Here is a 19,044-nt window from a genome sequence, read left to right on the forward strand (position 1 = left end):
GGGAGGCTGAGGCAGGCAGATTGTCTGAGGTCAGAAGTTCGAGGCCAGCCTGGCTAACACGGTAAAGCCCCACCTCTACTAAAAATACAAAAATTAGCTGGGTGTGGTGGCAGGTGCCTGTAGTCCCAGCTACTTGGGAGGCTGAGGCAGGAGAATCGCTTGAACCTGGGAGGTGAAGGTTGCAGTGAGCTGAGATAGCGCCACTGCACTCTAGCCTGGGGGAGAGAGCAAGACTCTGTCTAAAAAAAAAAGTGTCAGGAGTTTCTTCTGTTGATGGAGAAAGAAAACAGTTTTTAAATAAGTTTCTCTTGCCGCTTCTGATCGGAAACTCTTTTTTCTAAATGGAACAAACCGTTTGTTGTTCTCAATAATAATTCCTAAGGCGTAATTAACATGGGTTGAGCTCTGTGCTGGGCACTTGGTTTGATATGCCACTGCCTTTCCTAATCTTCCTAGCAGTCCAGGAAGGTGTAACTATTATCGTCTCCAGGATTCAGATGAGGAGACTCGGGCTCAGAGAGGTTCAAGCAGTTGGCCTGGGTCACTCTGCTGGTGAGAGGCCAAGCAGGCATTTGAACCTACGTTTATCTTGCCCTGAATTCTGCACTCTTTGTTTCCAAGCTGGAAGACAGCCTCTGCTCTCCTTGTGGTCCCAGGAGACTCCTTCATGACATGGTGGGAGGAGCTGGGCTGTCCTGGGCTGTTTCTGGTTCTGGGAACCAGAACAGTTAAAGCCAGCATGAGAAAGGCTTCTTGGTACCAGATACGGGGGAGGCCAGATGCAGCCCTGACTGGCCTCCAGGATCCTCATCTCTGGTCCCTCAGCAGACCCACGCCGTGGCCGAGCCCTATCCGGCACTCCCTGTTCTCCATGTCTGTACTTTCTGCTCAGCCTAACTCTGCCCCTGCTTTACTCATGGGTTTTCTTCCTGGTCTCCCCAGGTGCCTGGTATCTGGACCTCTGGTCTGTTCCCTCTGACCCTTTCCCCACACTGCAACCACAACAGTCCTCCTAAAGCCTGGATCTGAGCCCACCTCTCGCCTGGTGGGTAACTTTAGAGGCCTCTTCAGCAAGGTGCTCGGGCCCTTCTCCTTCAGACGCCAGCTTCCCCTGGATATTCCTGGCAGCACCCCTGCTGTTCTCTGACCACAGGGCCTGACTTCTCCTCTTTGCCTAATGCTCTCCTCTGCCAGGGACATCTCTGCCTCCTCCTCTTCTCTGCCTGTGAAGCCCCGCATTCCACTAAACCTTTCACCTGTCCTCCTCTGGGTAAAGATTCCCCAAACTCTCTCCAGCTGATGCCAGTAGCTCTAGACATCCTGTAACCCTGACTCACTAAGCCTGATCAATCATTACAACAGGGATTTTCCTCTCACCTGGAGTGCTTCACATAGGCATGCTCCGTACTATGAAGCCACTCGGCCATCCACCCCAGCACACAGCACCAGGCCTGTGCACACGTGAGGTACTTGGATCAAACATTACAGAGAATAAAAGTTCACTTTAATTTTCAGATCTGTGCCTATGGTGGGAGGAACAAAGAGGTGATCAATTCTGAGAAAAGGGAAACTGATTTTTAGAACAGCCGGATGGCAGAGAAAGAAGAGAATGTGTTTAACACATCTAAAACCATATGGGGCTTTCTGTTTTGTAAAATTTCACTATTGGTGTCAGAAAACACCAATAACATGGCTGTGCATGTGTATCAGATGTAAGTGTATTCATATGTGTGATACGTATGTGTATGTATGTGTGTCTGTGTGTGTATATATTATATATTTTTTATTATGGAGAATTTCACATATACTAAAAATAGGCAGAATAGCAAAATAAATTCCCATGTAGCCATGCCTAGTATGAGGATCCCACAGCTGATGGCCACTGTTTTCCTCTTATCATCCACTACTTTCCATTATTTTGAAGCAAACAGACACATTTTTGTCTGTAGATATTTCAGCAAACATTTCTGAAAGATAAGAATTTTTTTGAAACAGAATCACAATTTCATTATACCATACCCCTAAAAAATCCATAACACCATCAAATATCTAGTCAGTGTTCAAATTTCTGGTTATTTCATACATGTCATACTTCCGTGTTTGTGGGTTTCGCTGTTGTTGTTGTTTGAGTTAAGATCCAAATAAACCTAGCGATTGGTTGAATGTTTCAAAGAATTTTGTTTTCGTCTCAGAATTTTCCACCATCTGGAATTTGTTAATGCAATAGCTTAATGCGTTCCTCGGTCCCTGTGGTCCAGCTAAGTTGGTACTCAGAACTACAGCCTTGATCTGATTCTGGTTTGATGTTGTTGGCAAGACTTCACAGGTGGGGTGTCCTTCCAGTAGGAGGCACATGATGTCTGGTGGAGTCTCTTTGTGATGCATTTATCCTGTGATGTCTAATGCTCTCACCAATTAGTACATCAAGGGTTGCAAACTGCCTCTGTTCTAGTTCTTTCTTTCTTTATTAGCTGGGATACTTCTATATAGAGAAATGTTCCCTCATGTACCCTTTGGATACCCAGTGGTACAAGACATATGGAAGGCAGAATATAAATGGTTGGAGTCTGTCCCTTGTTTTCAAACATTGACTTGGTTCCCTAGCATCTTGCAAAGAGGACCAATTAGATGCTTGTTGTTGTTTGTTCTAAGAATAATTTTGAACTTGTGGATATAAATATGTTTGATGTGTTTCAAATTATTGCAGCTAGTCTTCCTTTTGTTGCTCAGTTTGTCTTGTTTCCTGCCAGTGGGTGGTCTATTTAAGTCGACCCTGGGTACCTTTGACACAAGCCTAGCAGTCTTTGATGGTTTCTTGCTCCCTCTCTAGGTTTCTTGAATACATTCCTTGTCCAGGTCTCTGATCAGTCATTTCTTCAAGAAGTCATAGTAGTTTCTCTGAATGGAAACTGGTATCAATGGCCAATATCTGGTTATTAGGGTAAAATGACTCTTGAACAAACACATCAGAGGGCATAATTTCAGAAAACAGAGTTGTAATTGTTAAAAACATATTTGAGCTTCAGATACAGGAATGACATTAGAAAGTCATTGTGCAACCCCTTTCTTCAACATACCTCTATCTTCCTTAAAAGTAGACCATCAGAATAGCAATGGGAACACCTTTTATGGTTGGGTGCTACCTGCTTCTCTGCTTACAGTATCTTCTTTTATTTCCAATAACATAAGGCAAGGTGATGGTGATACTCTAGATTGTATTGCAATTGAGAAAAGTGAAGGTCAGAGAAGCTGTCTAAGTAACTTGCTTAAGGTCAAACAGCTAATGATTGATAAGCTGCGATTTGAAATGAAGACCTTTAATTTAAAAACACATCCTTCAAAGGGGATTTTCTGTGAAATGATGTAAGAAAGTAATTTGGAGCCTGATATGATAAACAAGTTAAATGCTTAAAGTGGATCCTGGGATTTAACTTGAAAACAATGGGTGACTCTCACATGACAACCTTTCCCAGGCTGGTAACAAACCATCCTTCATGCCCTTTCCTTAAGGAGTACATATCCATCCTCCCTAGGAACTCCTGTGAGAGGAACACAATTCAAATGCATGTATAGTGGCGCAGGTGCACCACTGACCTACACCTGGACAGAGCAGTGAGGTGGAATGAGGAGAGCACTGGCTTCTGAGTCAGGCCAGAGGTGGAATCTGAGTCCATTACTTTTCCTGCTTGTTCTTAGCTAAGCTAGTCAATGGTTTTTAGCTTTAGTTTCGACATCTATAGCAATGAAATGTTGATAATACCCAGTTTGCAGGCCTCTGATTGGGGTTAAAGTGAGAACATTGGTGTATGGAGCAGATAGGACCACTCCTGGTGTATAGTCCAACAGCTGGAAGTCCCCTTTTTTTGTGCAGCTCTGAGTTATTCCTTCATCTCTGTTTCCCTAGGCAGCCCTCCCTAAGTGTGTGTATAACTCCTTCAGCCATTTCTGGAATTAGATCGAATTCTGAGAAATAGATGAGAGATTTTGAGAGAGAGGGGGGGTGGAGAGAGAGACAGAGAGAGAGAGAGAGAGAGAGAAGCAGATGTGCTATATTCTGGTCATTTATCAGTCATTTGGTCAAGAGGGAATAAAGGATCATTTCAGAAATGTACTATAATTTGCCACTGTTCAGTCATGGTTATTGTATGTCTTAAAAATTATATTGTCCTTGTTTTTGTCCTGTTGTTGTTCAGTTGCCACTCTGCAGAGGCTCTTCAGGAGGTAACATTTGTCAGGATTCTTAAAGACAGTTATTCTGGAATTTCTATTTTATATCAGTTTCAAATTATTTAACTTGGTTATTAAATTTTAAAAATTTTAATGATTCTACATTTCTGTTTCTAAAAAATGTACTCTGGCTCTTTTGATACCTGCCAGATGTTTCTGGATAATGACATGTTATTTTCTTCGTGTTTTCTTTCTCTTTTTTTTGTACATGTAATCAGTTTAATAGACCTTTTTTATTGGCTGCATCTGACCATCCCATCCTCCAAAGTTTGTGGAAACTCAATTTTACTGCTTGTTATGTCCATTGATACCCTTGCGGAGAACAGCTTTGCAATTTGAGTTCGCAGGTTCACGTCCTTTGGGAATCTATCTGTGAAGATCCTTTAGCTGCTCTGTATGCTCTGAGCGGATTTGCTTTGCTGGGTACCCAGTGGCTGTGTGTAAGCACACTGGCTTTGAGCTGAGGCTCTGCAGGACTTCTATCTTAGAGCTCCCAGCTGCCTGTGAGAGCAGGGCCCTGAGGGTGAGTTCTCGGCGGAGGCTTCCTGCACCATGCACCTGTATCCCAGACAAAGACGGGTGAGCCTCCTAGACATCATTTCTTTCTCTACCCCTTAGCTTTACTATCTGTCCCTTTATAGTAAAAGCCTGTGGGCCCATGATATAATCTACTGAAGGACTTGCCTTTACTTACTGTTCTGAGTTTCCTGTCCAGCCTCATTCCCTGTTCCTACACGACTCTGAGAGCCCTGCTCCCTCCAGGGCAGGTCTGTGTAGATTTAAGGCACTGCTTCTCAGTTGTCTCTTTCTCTAGACCTCTGGAGATTACCTCTACTTTCTTTAGTGCCCAACTATACACTTAAGATGATGCTTATTCTATTTTATTATTAGACAGCTCTGGGGCATATTTAATGGGCAGGCTTTTAGGTTACCTCTTCCACCATACTGCAGGAGCCCTGTCATTGATGTGAAATCATTTTGTTGTCTTGAGAATACCTAGGGACATTCTCATGGGCTGTGCTACAGGGGGGTGCAGGGTTCACAGGACTGAGGGCAGAATGTGGGAACAACCTCACCCTGGCCAGCGACTCCTGGTACGGCTTGGGCAGATCTCTCTCTCTCTCTCTCCTCTGGACCTTAGTTTGATCCTCTGAAAAGAAAGGATGATTGGCATTGATTCTCAAGTTCTCGTGCTTTAAATTTTTCATTTGATCAAATGCAATTTGCTGTGCTCTATTTTGCTATATTCTTGCAATGCACAGGGCACTCTGAGTGCTGGAGAGAGCGTGGTAAGAATGCAGACTCAGTGGCCACCTCATGGGAGCATTCAGTCCATTCAGTGAAGAAGGATGGACCAACAGACAGTAACAATGCTGGACTTTCAGTCTTAGGCAGGGTGGGCGCAGGGGCAGGGACAATCCAGTGAGCATGCTGGGAGAAGCCAGGGGAGGCTCTCCACAGGCAGGGATTTCACAAAGGAGAACTAGAGTGTGACAAGAATGTTTCCAGGTAGAAAGGCAGGACAGAGTCTTCATGGATATGCCCAGTGTATGAAAGACTGCGGGGCAAGGGACAGTCCCACTCACTGCAAGACTTGGAATTGCATGTGAATGCCTTCAAGTCAACCAGTGAATAGCATCTTAAGTATAATATCTAGAAGCCAAATTCTGCCTGGGCAAAGAACTGGGCACAGTTGGAGGATGCCAGACCCAAGTCTGTGTCTGTATATCTGTGTGTGTGTATAAGTGTGTGTGCACTCCTTGTAGGAGAAGGGGGCCTCATTACTGCAGCCTCAGTCACTAAGGCTGTGGCTGGGGAACGTGACCATTGTATGCCCATCCTTTCCTAAGCAGAAAGAGACAGTGCATCTCCAAGGGGGTGATACAGGGAAGGTGGGGCTATCGGGTCCAAGCCCACACGAAAGCTGCAAAGTAGAGTTGGGCCCAGGTGTCAGCAACCATGCAGGGATGAGGATAGGGTGGCATCAGTTGAGGGGCTTGCAGAGAGATTTTCATGAGCAACATTTGTGGGTGGGCAGGTGGTAAGACGGCCTGGCAGTGTGGCTTCAAGGTGGGAGGTAGTGACTTTTTCCAGGACAACAGAGGACCTGTCTATGGAATAAACACCATAGCTTGTTTACATTAGCACATCAGCATGCCATTTCTACTTTACTTACATACTTGTTTGTTTGTTTCTAGGGTCCTTCTGGACCACCAGGAGACAAAGGCCCCCCGGTACAGTATGCTTTAAATAAAGGGATGAGTTTCTATGGGAGGAATCCTGCTTTATCTGATCAAAGCAATTTTAAGTGGGAGGCACCAAAGAGTGAAGTCGATTCTGAAAATTCCTCATGTTATTGAACAGTGCAGACTCTCCAGCATATGAACTCTGACCTGTAGAAGACAGTGTGGTAGCTGTACATATGAGTAGAGAAGGGATGACCTGCCCATAGTATCATCAGTCAAACAGACTGTTTTGGTCATCTCTTCAACACAGAAGGGCAGCCATGGTTTAATGAATTCAGCCAAATTGCCCGCCCGAAGAGCTAATTTTGAATCCTGTTTTCACCAACCCCAGCCACACAGCAAGAGCCAATGTGGGGATTGCTGGTAATCTGTAAGGTGGGCAGAGCAGGACCTGGGAGCCACTGTGGAGATCCGGTGGACTGACTTTATACTGAGACAACAGGAGGACTCTCAGTGAGCCTTCACTCTTGGGAGCAGCAACCGTCCATGACATGACTGTGTGCATTTACTGGGAAAACATGATTTTACATATCACCCCAGGAGGAAAAGCTGCATTGTAGCCACTGGGGTGATTGTACCTATGCCATGTGACCTTTATTTATATGATTTCTGAATTAAGGACACGGATTTTTTTTTTTTTTTTTTTTTTTTTTTTGAGACAGAGTCCTGCTCTGTCACCCAGGCTGAATGCAATACAGTGATCTCAGCTCACCGCAACCTCCGCCTCCCGAGTTCAAATGATTTTCCTGTTTTGTCCTCCCCAGTATCTGGGATGACAGCCTCCCACCACCACACCCAGCTAATTTTTTTGTATTTTTAGTAGAGACGGGATTCCACCATGTTAGCCAGGCTGGTCTCAAACTCCTGACCTCAGGTGACCCACCCACCTCGGCCTCCCAAAGTGCTGGGATGACAAGCTTGAGCCACCGTGCCCAGCACAGGGATTCTTATACCCATTTTTATAGATGAAGAAATTGAGGCCCTGCATAGTGAACTGATAGACATGCGATTTCAGAGCAAGTTATTGCAAAGCAGAGGCAAGACAGGTGGGACTCTAGATGGAGGGGTCAGTAGAAGGGGAGGTCTGTGAAGACCCTGGAGAGGCAGGGTCAGCTCCTGAGAAGCTGCACAGTGCAGTTCCAGCAACTGTTGGGAATTCCCGCTTTTAGACTCACTTATGGACAAATCCATAATGATGTATCTGTGCCATTTCTTGATGTTGTCCAGAAGTTTGCAACTAGAAATTATTTTCTTACAAAGAGTAGTAATCTCCAGGCCTGTGCTGAGCATCATGCTGGGTCTTGTACAGGGAAACTTCTTTAGTCGCTTAGTTAGAAGCTCTCAGGGCTGATTATCCACAGGGCATGAGAGGAGTGAGCCAGCGTTTGCCCTCAGACCCATCTCACCACAGGAGCTGTCCCTTTCACTCAAGCAAGGGAACTATGCAAATGAGGTCCCCATCATTGGGCTCAAAGCAAAGGTTTTCCAGAGCATTCTCTCTGTGTGCCCAGCGCGTACTTCCACGGGGTGCAGTCAGATGAGTAAACTCTGAGCGGGGTGCTTTGGCACACACATTACATCAGATTCCTCGTAGCAACAGTCCGTCTGTTGAAGGAGCCAACTATTGCCAGGGAGGGAGTGTCCTTATTTGCTTAAAATATTGTGGGGTGTCAGTGTCTTCTTTTCTCTTGCTTCAGGGATCACGAGGCTTACCGGGATTCCCTGGCCCCCAGGGACCAGCCGGCCGAGATGTAAGTACAGAGAAATGGTGTGGACTCAGTGAAGGTTTTTATGTGACCCCTGGAAGCCCACCTCCATCTCTGGGCCTCTTTGCCCATGTGGCCAGCTTTGTAGCCCAGTTGAGGATTTCCAGGAAGCTCCATGGGCATGCTTTTCATTTTTGCTCTTCTATTGAGTGTGGCTTGTAACTTTGTATTATCCAGTTTTATTTCCTATGTTTATTTGTGTTACATTTTCAAAATCCTTAAGCTCCTGGGTATCCCACACAATGTTTCTTAATTTCTTGGTCAACTTCTTACATACCTAGCCTGCCTGTTCTGCCCGAATCAGGCATTACCTTCTCTGGGGACTTGTTCCCCACCCTTCCGTGGACTGGCTCTCTCTTTTCCACAGAACTCCACAGACACATGTGATGCTCATTGTGAGGATGTGTTCCTTCCCACTTTGTGACAGCGACAGCCATCTCTTATCTCCATTGTTTGGCCTTTGCTCAGCCACTTCTGAGCTCTAAGAAGGATCCCTTGTGTCTTATATGTCTGGATGTCCCTGGTGCCTAGCAGTGTGCCAGGTACATAGAAGGTGCTTGATCCATACTCACTGACCAAATGGCAAATGACAACCATGAGTCCTTAGAGGACAAAGGTGTCTGGCACCAGTAAGCAGTGGTATTCATTGCTCAGACATGCATCTTTTTATCTCTGTAGTTTTAGTTCATTATAAGCAAGAACAATAAAATCTCCTTCTCTTCCTTGGGTTCTGTTTCTAAAGAGGTTACTCTCTCATTCCTGCTTCCAAATATTGAAATTTCACTGTTCTACTCTCAGAATTAATTCTTATAGTCAATCTAATAGAAGTATTTTTTTTTTAACTTTTCAAAGCCATTCCTTCCACTTGTGTTTGGAAAAGTTTAAGACAGGGCGTGTGTGTGTGTATGTGTGTGCACGCACATGTGTGTGTGTGTGTGTGTGTGTGTGTGTGTGTGTCTTTGTGCATGCATGCACATGTTCTGTGTTGATGAGTTGTTTTTTGTTTTTTTCTTCTTGAGATGGAGTTTCGCACTTGTTACCCAGGCTGAGTGCAATGGCGCGATCTCAGCTCACGGCAACCTCCGCCTCCTGGGTTCAGGCAATTCTCCTGCCTCAGCCTCCTGAGTAGCTGGGATTACAGGCATGTGCCACCATGCCCAGCTAATTTTTTGTGTTTTTAGTAGAGACGGGGTTTCACCATGTTGACCAGGATGGTCTCGATCTCTTGACCTCGTGATCCACCTGCCTCGGCCTCCCTGAGTTGTTTTTAGTTTGTGTTTAGCACAGGAGTTGTGGAGGCAGTTGTAAACATTTGCCATTGTCGTCTTCCTGGGAAGCCTTAGGTATTCAGCTGAGATTGGAAACCACACATTTTTCTTGGTGCCAATCCTCATGCCCTGATGATTCTTTTCCCACTGAGTCATACTTGGCAGATAGGGAGGCTGGCAGAGGGTGTGAGTGGAGTGGGTCAGGATAGTGTGCTTATCCCAGTTAATGTTTTCTTTCCTTCTTCTCTTAGGGTGCACCAGGAAATCCGGGAGAAAGAGGGCCTCCTGGCAAGCCAGTATGTCATCTTATGGTTTTGGATGAATATTAACTATCTGTTGGGGCATAAGCAAGAAAAAAAATGCAACTCAGAAGGTTCAAGAGGTTTTAACAAAGAGACCTTTGACAAACTGTGGGCAGAGGAAACCAATATAGGTGTTGTGAGACCCAGAGATAAACCACTGTGGGAAGTCCTTAGCACCATTATGCCTGTTTTCAAAGCCCAGTGAGAATAGAACAGCGAGAAAGTGATGACAACTAGGAGCTCAGTTGTGGGTGCAACACCACTACCAGAAAGTGTGGCCCAAGGCCTGGAGGTAGGGATGTCTGCCACCCTCCAGTTTTCTGACGGTGCCTCAAATTGGTGAATCCAACTTCTGGACGGCAGACCAGCCCGGGATACATTCTAGGGGTTTAACCTCCCAGGCACGGAACAGGGTAGAGAAGGATAAAAAGTGGGTCTGGGGTGAGCAAATGAGCAATAGTAGCACCCGTGGCAAATCCCTAACTTGCCTGTTTCCTGGCTCTTGGCTGGGTGATGTCAGCCTTCCCAGTTGCCTTCTGTTTAACATAGAGGAAGCATTCCTTCTTGCCTCTATGTTAGAACATAGAGGAGTGAGAACAGGGGAATTTGTGAAAGGTTGAGGAGACAGAGACAGCTCTGACTGTTGGGTCCTTGGCAATGTGGCCTCAGTACAGCCCAAGGGTCCTATAGGCTTCCCTGATGCAAGACACCCTCATCTCCTGGGACATCCTCTGACGGAGTTTTCAATGCCAGAGAAAGGAGCAGTGGGCATGCACAGGCCTGGGGACTGGGAGGCAGCTGTGCAGATGGGAGAGAGAGGAGTCCTTGGGAAAAAGCTGCCTAAGATGGAAGAGACAGCAGAAACCAAGACTGGGGAATCGCAGGCCTCAAGAGTGAGGCTGTAAGTCTGGTTTCAGAAAGCGAGATACTCACCTGGGTAGAAGCTTCACCTTAAGATGGATCTGAGAGGCTACCTGTCTCTTTTTCAAGCCTGGCCTGCTACAAATTCCAGATAAGGACCCAAGGCACAGAGGTCCCTTTGGGTGCGGATGACTCTCCCTCACTTATCTGAGTCAGTTGGCACAGCAGAGACCTGGACAGCATCCTGTTCTGCCTTTAAGGGTCCTGGCACTTTTCATTGCAGACCCTCCGATGAGAGGAGTGTAAACTCTTGTTGGAGGTTAGGGACACCTTAGTCACTCACATGTCCTCCCCTGTGCAGCCAGCTTTGCAGGAGCCAAATCACCCTCACAGAAGCCACTTCATCACCAAAATGCAAAGCTCTGGTGAAGTGCAGGGAGAGTGAGATTCAGGCCAGAGATCAAACGGGGTTTCAGATGATCTGTGCCAGAGCTGGGCTTTGCCATCTCCCTGCAAAGATCGTCAAGTCGGCACAGTGCAGCTCACAATGTGCACTGAGAGGCTGAAAAAAACCGTCAAAAATGTGGGTTCAGGTCAAGCCTAGCCCCAGCCTGATCCACATGGAAATCTAGACGGTGAATGGATCCACAAGGCTGTCCCCCTTGAGGCCAGACCCAGGTATTTTCACCCTGCCATCAGTCAGTCACTGGCTATGTAACTGGCACCAGGGGCAAGGATGCACAGAGAGTAGGGAGGACCTGGGCAGGATGGAAACTGGCATTTACACCCCACACTGCCCGCTTGTTCTCTGAGCCCATTGGGCCCAACAACAGGTGACATGAGTGACTGACTCATAGAAGGCAGAGATGGCAGTCTGCCATATCCAGTCCACCTTCACAAGGCCACCGCCTCCATCCACATGCTGGGCCTGTGTATCTTTTGAGATGTATGAGGTTTCAGAAATGAGTCACAGCAAGATGTTAATGAAATCGTATCCAAGACCACAGTGTACCTATACTGAAAATCCACTCCTCACTCTCTCTCCCTTTGTAACTCGTGCGCAGCCATTGTGTCTGATATAATTCACTCTAATTACGCAAAGGGCTCAATGGCAGTGTAACAATATCCCTAATGATACAAGGCCAGCAGCATTAAAATGTACCAATCTGAACCATATAAACCCCTTCTTATAATTAAGGTCCCAGGAGAAATATATACAGCTTCAAAATAAAACACCTCTCCATTTTAAGAGTTTTAATAAATTACCATAGCAAAGGTGGCTTTTTTTTTTTTCAGAAGATCTCAGATAACTGGGGGGGTCTTGGCCTTGGCTTTAGCAGCTGCGTCCTAAGTGAGTTCTCACGGCAGCATCTTCAATCTGATTTAATTCAACCCCAGTCTCTCTGAGGGAATCCGCTTTCAATAGCCCAGAGCGTTGATTGAATTTCTGAGCATATCAATGCAGAGAACACCACCAGCACGTCTCAAGCCACTGCAGCAGTTACCCTGAGCAAACTTATGTTACCACTGTCCCATGGTTTTGCCAGCCACAGGATGGGACAGAAAGCTCATGAGGCCCAGGATGGGGAAATAGCCAGAAAAATTGCCTTGGTTTCAGCCTCCCCAAGATGGAAGATTAGATTCGTAATTCATTCACCTAAACTCAGTGAGAAGAAATCGCCCCCCTTGCATTTAGTTGCTAAGTCTACCATCTTGCCTCTGCTGCCTGGGTCCTCTGGTATTCCTTTTTTCTTTGCAAAATTTAAAATTTTGCAAAGTAGCGCACCAGTCTTGGTCTTACCTAAGAATCCCTTCTTTCCTTTAGGGTCTGCCTTTTAATTTCCATTTCCCTTCCTCATCTTATGCTCCTTGCACCCAAATAGTTTCTAAGCCTCCAGTCCATCTCGAATTCCAGGATGGCCATGATTGTAAGGGACACAACATAGCTCCAACTCACAGTGGGTTTGACCACCTGTGGACTCCTACATACCTTTAGAAGCTCTGTAATCACTCCTGATTTCTGAAATACACTCTCTGGAATTAAAGAGTTTTAACCTGTAATGAAAAATGAAGTTTAAAATGCTACTTCACCTTGGGGAGCTGAAGACATTGGCTTAAATTCATACTAGGTTGTGAATGACTGATAGCAACAGCTGTTGCTCATTTGGGATATCCATGACAATCCAGATTGCAAAGAGTTGGCTGCTTTGCCTCCCGCAGTACTCATAGGACCTATCAGGTTTTGATGGTGGTGGGGAAGAGGGACTTTCAGGAGAAGAGAAGGGACAAACAGGAGAGTAGGGATGAAAAGGTCGAAGTCGGTCAGACATGGCCAGGACTGGCAGCCTGCGCTATTGCTGTCTTGAAGGAGTCATTTCTGTGGCTCCCAAGCTTGGGACATCCACTGGGCTGTCTGTGTGCCACATGTGGCACATTGTGTTATGCATTACGCTCACACTTGGAAGGTCTTTTGCTTTCTGAAGATGCCTGGGATATACTGTATGTTTGCATGTATGTATATGTGTGTCTCTTTTTACATTGACAGGGCCTCTCTTCACTACTGTCTCCAGGGGACATAAATCTCTTGGCTAAGGTAACAGCATACAATAAATGTGCACGTGTTTTGAAAATGGTGATGGTGGGACTGGAGATCTTGATAACAAGTTTGGGTGTTTTTTTTTTTGTCTGAACAACTATGTGGTATTGAGAACTTACCATGTGGCTGATGATGTGCTAAATCTGCCTGCCCAATACGACAGCCACTGGCCACATGCTTCAATCTAAATTTAAATTAATTAAAATTAAATACAGGCTGGGCACAGTGGCTCACACCTATAATCCCAGCACACTGGGGGAATTGCTTGAGCCCTGAGCCCAGGAGTTTAAGACCAACCTGGGCAACATAGATAGACCTGGTCTCTACCAATTTTTTTTTTTAAATTAGCAGGATGTGGTGACATGTGATCCCAGCTACTCAGGAGGCTGAGGTAGGAGGATTGCTTGAGCCTGGGAGGTAGAGGCTGCAGTGAGCCATGGGCATGCATCTGCACTCTAGCCAGGGTGACAGAACAAGATAGTGTTTCAAAAATAATAAATACGTGAATAAATGTAATTAAAAATTCAGGTACTTGGTTACACCAGCCTCTTTCTTTACACATAATTAATAGCTGCATGTGGCTGGTGGCTGCCTTTTGGGAGCTGCAGGCGTAGAATAGAACATTATCTGGAGCTGTGCTGCACTAAATGTTTAATGTGCCTCCCTTATTTAATTTTCACACTATTCCATGGGGTCAATACTGTTTGTGGTGGTGTTTAACACATAAGAAGCCTGAGACACTGAGGGTCCATAAATGGAAAGGAATAGAATAGGACATCCTTAGAATAAAATCCTTCCTCGCTGACACCAGAGACTGGCCTTTAACTTAACCAGGACTAACTCGTGTTGTCAAAGGAGGGCCAGTGGCAGAGTCAAACAGCTTGGGCCTGGGTCCTGCTGGGCAAAGACCAGAGCATAGGCCCAGGGAGGTGATGCTGGGCCTTTTAGCCAGGACAAACGCAGATGTGAGCACAGACTTGACTGGTTTCTAGAACCGCATTTGCCTTCCCCACGAGAGGAAAAGGTCCTGAGAGATTGAACATAACTTGGCCAAGATAGTGCAGGGCGTGGCTGGAGTTACACCTGAAGGCTAAGTTGCACAGGTGCCCAGGTGCCTGACTGAGGACCTGGGGTCTTAAATGCTGAGAGCTTGGAAAGGCTGTGAATGAGAGGGAAAGAGGCAGGGTCTGCACTTCAGAAAGAACAGATGAGTGTGAACAGTGAGTGTGAAGGCCCCTTCTGCTGTCTGTACTGCAAGCCTCTGTCGCAAGCCCCGGTGAAGGTCAGCACTGCATACTGTGTGACTGCCCTCTTCCTTCCCTCTTGTTCTCTAAAAGACACTTGGGTGATTTCAGAAAATACCTAGTTCATGCATGAGGCCAAGAGATGAAAACAAAAGAAAAAGAAAACCTTCTCGAAAGTCAGGGATGTTAATCTCACTGCACACTGAGGTGCCTTGATGGGAAAATTATACATTTTATTAAAAATAGGTAGCAGAACAATCAGTTTTTATTGACAAGAGTGATAGTTTTTTTCCGCAGTCAAGGACATGACAAGAAATCATTACTATTGATTCAATCCTTTGTGTATTACAGGCTTTACTAGCCTAGATTATTTTTCCTAATTTCCTCACTCTAGAAGGAGCTGGGTTTTAATCAGCCACCAGTCCTCTCCATCTTCCCTTACCCAGAGAATTTCAACCTCATGATGTCCCAATGTTTATGTCAATAATGTGAGTGAATACTGAAATGGCTAAGCATCATTCCTCGTGGCCATAGCACTGAGACAGATATTTAGTCAAATCAATATTTCCTCACTATGAAAGGATGCAGCTGTGCTTATCAGAGCAGCTGGAAACCCCAGAGGGAATGCAGGTTCCTATGTGCAGGGTGTCCTGTGGAGACTCACTGGTCCCACAGAGCTGAGCTTTGCTGGAAATTCTATAGTCAACGGCCTGGGATGAGTGGGTTCGGCCAGGTCTGGGGATCAGACTGTCTATCTCCCCGTTTTGTGAAGTCACTGGCTGCCATCTCAATGTTGTAAGTAAAAGTCTGCTGGTCTAGTCTAGGTGGCTGCTGGCAGATGTCTCCCTGCTGAGGAGACATCTTGTATTACCGAATATTTGTCTCTGCCCCAGAGAGTTTTATAACCTCACGTATCTGTTTCTGATAGTTGGGGAAATGACTGGGTAGTAAGTTCTAAGAGTCTGTTAAATGAATGTCCACAGTTGGATCTGTGCCCAAGGAGATCATCTTAAGATTGTCTCCATTCATGACTCCGTGCATAAGTGTTATTACATGAAATCCTCACACACAATCCTGTGAGGGGGTTCTATTGCTGTCTGCATTTTACAGATGAAGAGCTTGAGGCATAGATGGGTAAGCCACTTGTTCAAAGTAAAGACCTGGCGGTGGCAGAACCAAGACTCAAACCCCGTGTGACCGACCCCAAAGCCTTATGCGCAGCCTCTTTACTATCCGATTTCATCTTGACACAAGCCAGAACTTCCTGACAACTATCTGATGAAGTCCAGGCAGCTAGTGAGTTCTCTGCCTGTCACATAGAGATTTTGAGCTGAAGGCTACACAGTTCTTTGGTAGGAATATTATAGTGAGGATTCAGATGTCCAGTGAGAAGTTGAATGAAATGATCTAGAGGACATTTATTCTCCTGGGAAGCAGCGACTGTTTTTTCCACACACCAAAGACTACAGCATTCCTCCAGGTGGTAGGCATTTTACTGAGTGCTTACTTGGTACTTCCAACCACATTATATATAGTGTTACATGCAATGACATAACAAGCTGAGTTTGCTGAAAATAGTTCAGACCAGCAGGGTGTGGTGGCTCATGCCTGTAATCCTAACACTTAGGGAGGCTGAGGTGGGCAGATCACTTGCGGCCAGGAGTGAGAGATCAACATGGCCAACATGGCAAAACCCTGGCTCTACTAAAAATACAAAAATTAGCTAGGCATGGTGGCACATGCCTGTAGTCCCAGCTGCTTGGGAGGCTGAGATGGGAGAATTGCTTGAACCCAAAGGCAGAGGTTGCAGTGAGCCAAGATTGTACTACTCTAAGCTGGACAACAGAGCAAGACTCTGTCTTTTAAAAAAAGAGAGAGAGAGAGAAAAGAAATATCTCAGACCAAAAGAAGGAATAGAGACCAGAGGGAAAGAACATTTGTAGATTATATACAATGAAGCCTGAGATATGCTAGGCAATTTGTATGCATTATTTTATTTAAATTTCACAACAATCTTTTTAAGTAGGAGAATTATGCTTGTTTACAGTGTATTTATAAAAAAATAGACTCAAAAAGACTAATTGACTTGCCTCAGAAAGCCCAGAGGTTGGGAGCTAATATTGATGATCAAGGTCATCTGATCTGCAAATGGGGCAAGGCCACAGATTTAGGGAGGAAAATAAAACCATAATGGCTCATGTGACAGCTAAAATTCACTGTGCTTTCACTCTGTGCCAGGACAGTGTCAGGCATTTTCCATTCATTGTCTCATTTATCATAAGACTTTAACATCCTATTTCACAGATAAGGAGACTCAGAGGTGAAGCCGTGATTCCAGGTGGACAGAGGCTTAAGTGGAGTATGGGCAAGCCCATTTGGTTGGAAACACAACCCTATCCAGTTTCAGTACATTCAGAGAAAGTGTGAATTGCCCTCTGAGCTGGGGGTTGGTACAGGTCAGGAGGGACTGGGTGTCCCAGGAGCTCTGGAGCACAGGTGAGCATCAGTGAGACTGCAGATTTGAGATAATATCATCCTGTGCTCCCTGGATTCCAGAACTGGGTCAGTATGTTGAGTCTAGCTCCCTTCTGGTAATTCTGGGTCCCTGACAGCTCTGGCCTTCAGGGAATAATCCTGCATAGTGTGCAACAGGCCCAGGTTGAGAGCCCTACCAGAAATTAGAAAGAAATAAGAAAGTTGTAATATTTTGTATTATTCAGATATAACCTTTTAATGTTATGTATCCCACTGCAAAGAATGGCTTCCAATCACTAGGGCACCCTTCAAGTCCAGAAATATCTCAGTGGCTAGAATTTTTGGTGTCATCAGGCTAGTTCCATTCATATCCATCCATCCATCCATCCATCCATCCATCCATCCATCCAACCATCCGTCCATTCATTTGTTCATCCATCCATCCACAGTTGCAATGTTTCATGGATGCATCTCATCTTAGAGTACTATAAGAGAAAATCTGCAAAGAGGTGAGCTTTCAGCTCCGCTACTCTTCCAAGCAAAATAGAGCTACCAAAAGCAGCTCGTCTAAGTAGGCTGAATATCTCATTCACCCTTGCTTTATATATCCCAGTATTTAACACTTCCCACCCTCCAAATAATCCCATCAGCTTTGCAAACTACCCACTAAAAGAAGATGGCACAAGTTCCATTCCAGTGGGAATGCCAGGTGGACAGTTAATTGGTTGGTCAGTTAGTCAGTTGGTTAGTTGTTTGGGTTGCCTCATTCATTCAAGTATTGCACTCAGGCTCTGTGGAAGAATATTTGCTGTGAATTTGGCAAATACAGGTAACTCTACCTCTGTCCTCTCAGTGTTTAAACCTTCTGTTGGCCTGAGAGAGGGTGGAATAAACAGACCATTCCAAGGAGACTAGTACTTCAGTGGTGGGGATTCCTGAGATTCCTGGGAGCAGGAGGAGCCTGTTCACATCCTGAGGCAATCAGGAAGGCTTCTTGGAGGGGGAGACTTCTAAAGATTCTCCAAAGATTAAGTAGGCGAAACAAGTAGAAGGAAGGTAGGCTATTCAGAGATGCTTATGTGATGGAAAAACTTCACCATCCTGAATTCAGACACCAAGATGAAAACTAAAGCACCTGAAGCTTCCCCTCATGGACCGTGAACAGTGTAGCCTTCACCTGTTTTCGTACTTCCCTTTGGTGGGACTTTCAAGAGACCATAGTTAGTGCATGTATTTGTGTCCATTGACAGCATTGAACCCAGAGCTCCTCAAGACACACACTCACCGTGGTTCCAAACTTAGCCCAGTGCCTGACACATCGTAGGTGCTTTCAAGTATTTTTTTAATGAATGAGTGACTGAGTGAAACAATAACAATAATGGCTAAGTTTATGGGTAATATCTATCTGTCTGTCTGTCTATGTATCTATCTATCTATGTATCTACCTATCTATGTATCTATCTGTCTATCTATCCGTCTATCTGTCTGTCTGTCTGTCTGTCTGTTTATATCTATCTATCTGTCTGTCATCTGTCTATCTATCTATCATCTCTCTCTCTCTATCTATCCATCTGTCTGTCTATCTATCTATCTGTCTGTCGTCTGTCTATCTATCTATCCGTCTGTCTATCTATCTATCTATCTATCTATCTATCCATCTCTCTGTCAGTCTATCTATCTATCCATCCGTCTGTCTATCTATCTGTCTGTTATCTATCTATCTGTCTGTCTGTCTATCTATCTATCTGTCTGTCTGTTGTCTGTCTGTCTATCTGTCTGTCGTCTGTCTATCTTTCCATACGTCTGTCTGTCTGTCGTCTATCTATCCATCTCTCTGTCTATCTGTCTGTCTGTCGTCTGTCTATCCGTCTCTCTATCTGTCTGTTGTCTATCTATCTATCCATCTATCTGTCTATCTATCTATCTATCCATCTGTCTGTCTGTCGTCTATCTATCCATCTCTCTGTCTGTCTGTCGTCTATCTATCTGTCTCTCTATCTATCTGTCTGTCTGTCGTCTATCTATCTATCCATCTGTCTGTCTGTCCGTCGTCTATCTA

At 45.2% G+C, this 19,044-nt stretch overlaps 1 protein-coding gene across 1 annotated transcript in view; it reads left to right on the forward strand.

Moving 5' to 3' along the window:
* COL22A1 (collagen type XXII alpha 1 chain) overlaps positions 1–19,044 on the forward strand; it is a 332,005-nt gene that overhangs the window by 247,549 nt on the left and 65,412 nt on the right. Inside the window, exons 41-44 of the mRNA XM_008983195.5 lie at positions 6,426–6,461; positions 8,171–8,224; positions 9,759–9,803; positions 13,216–13,263. Of these exons, the coding sequence (XP_008981443.1) occupies positions 6,426–6,461; positions 8,171–8,224; positions 9,759–9,803; positions 13,216–13,263 (183 nt within the window). The remainder of the gene's footprint in view (positions 1–6,425; positions 6,462–8,170; positions 8,225–9,758; positions 9,804–13,215; positions 13,264–19,044) is intronic.

Source organism: Callithrix jacchus, chromosome 16, assembly GCF_049354715.1.
Source record: "Callithrix jacchus isolate 240 chromosome 16, calJac240_pri, whole genome shotgun sequence".
NCBI classification, from domain to species: Eukaryota; Metazoa; Chordata; class Mammalia; order Primates; family Cebidae; genus Callithrix; species Callithrix jacchus.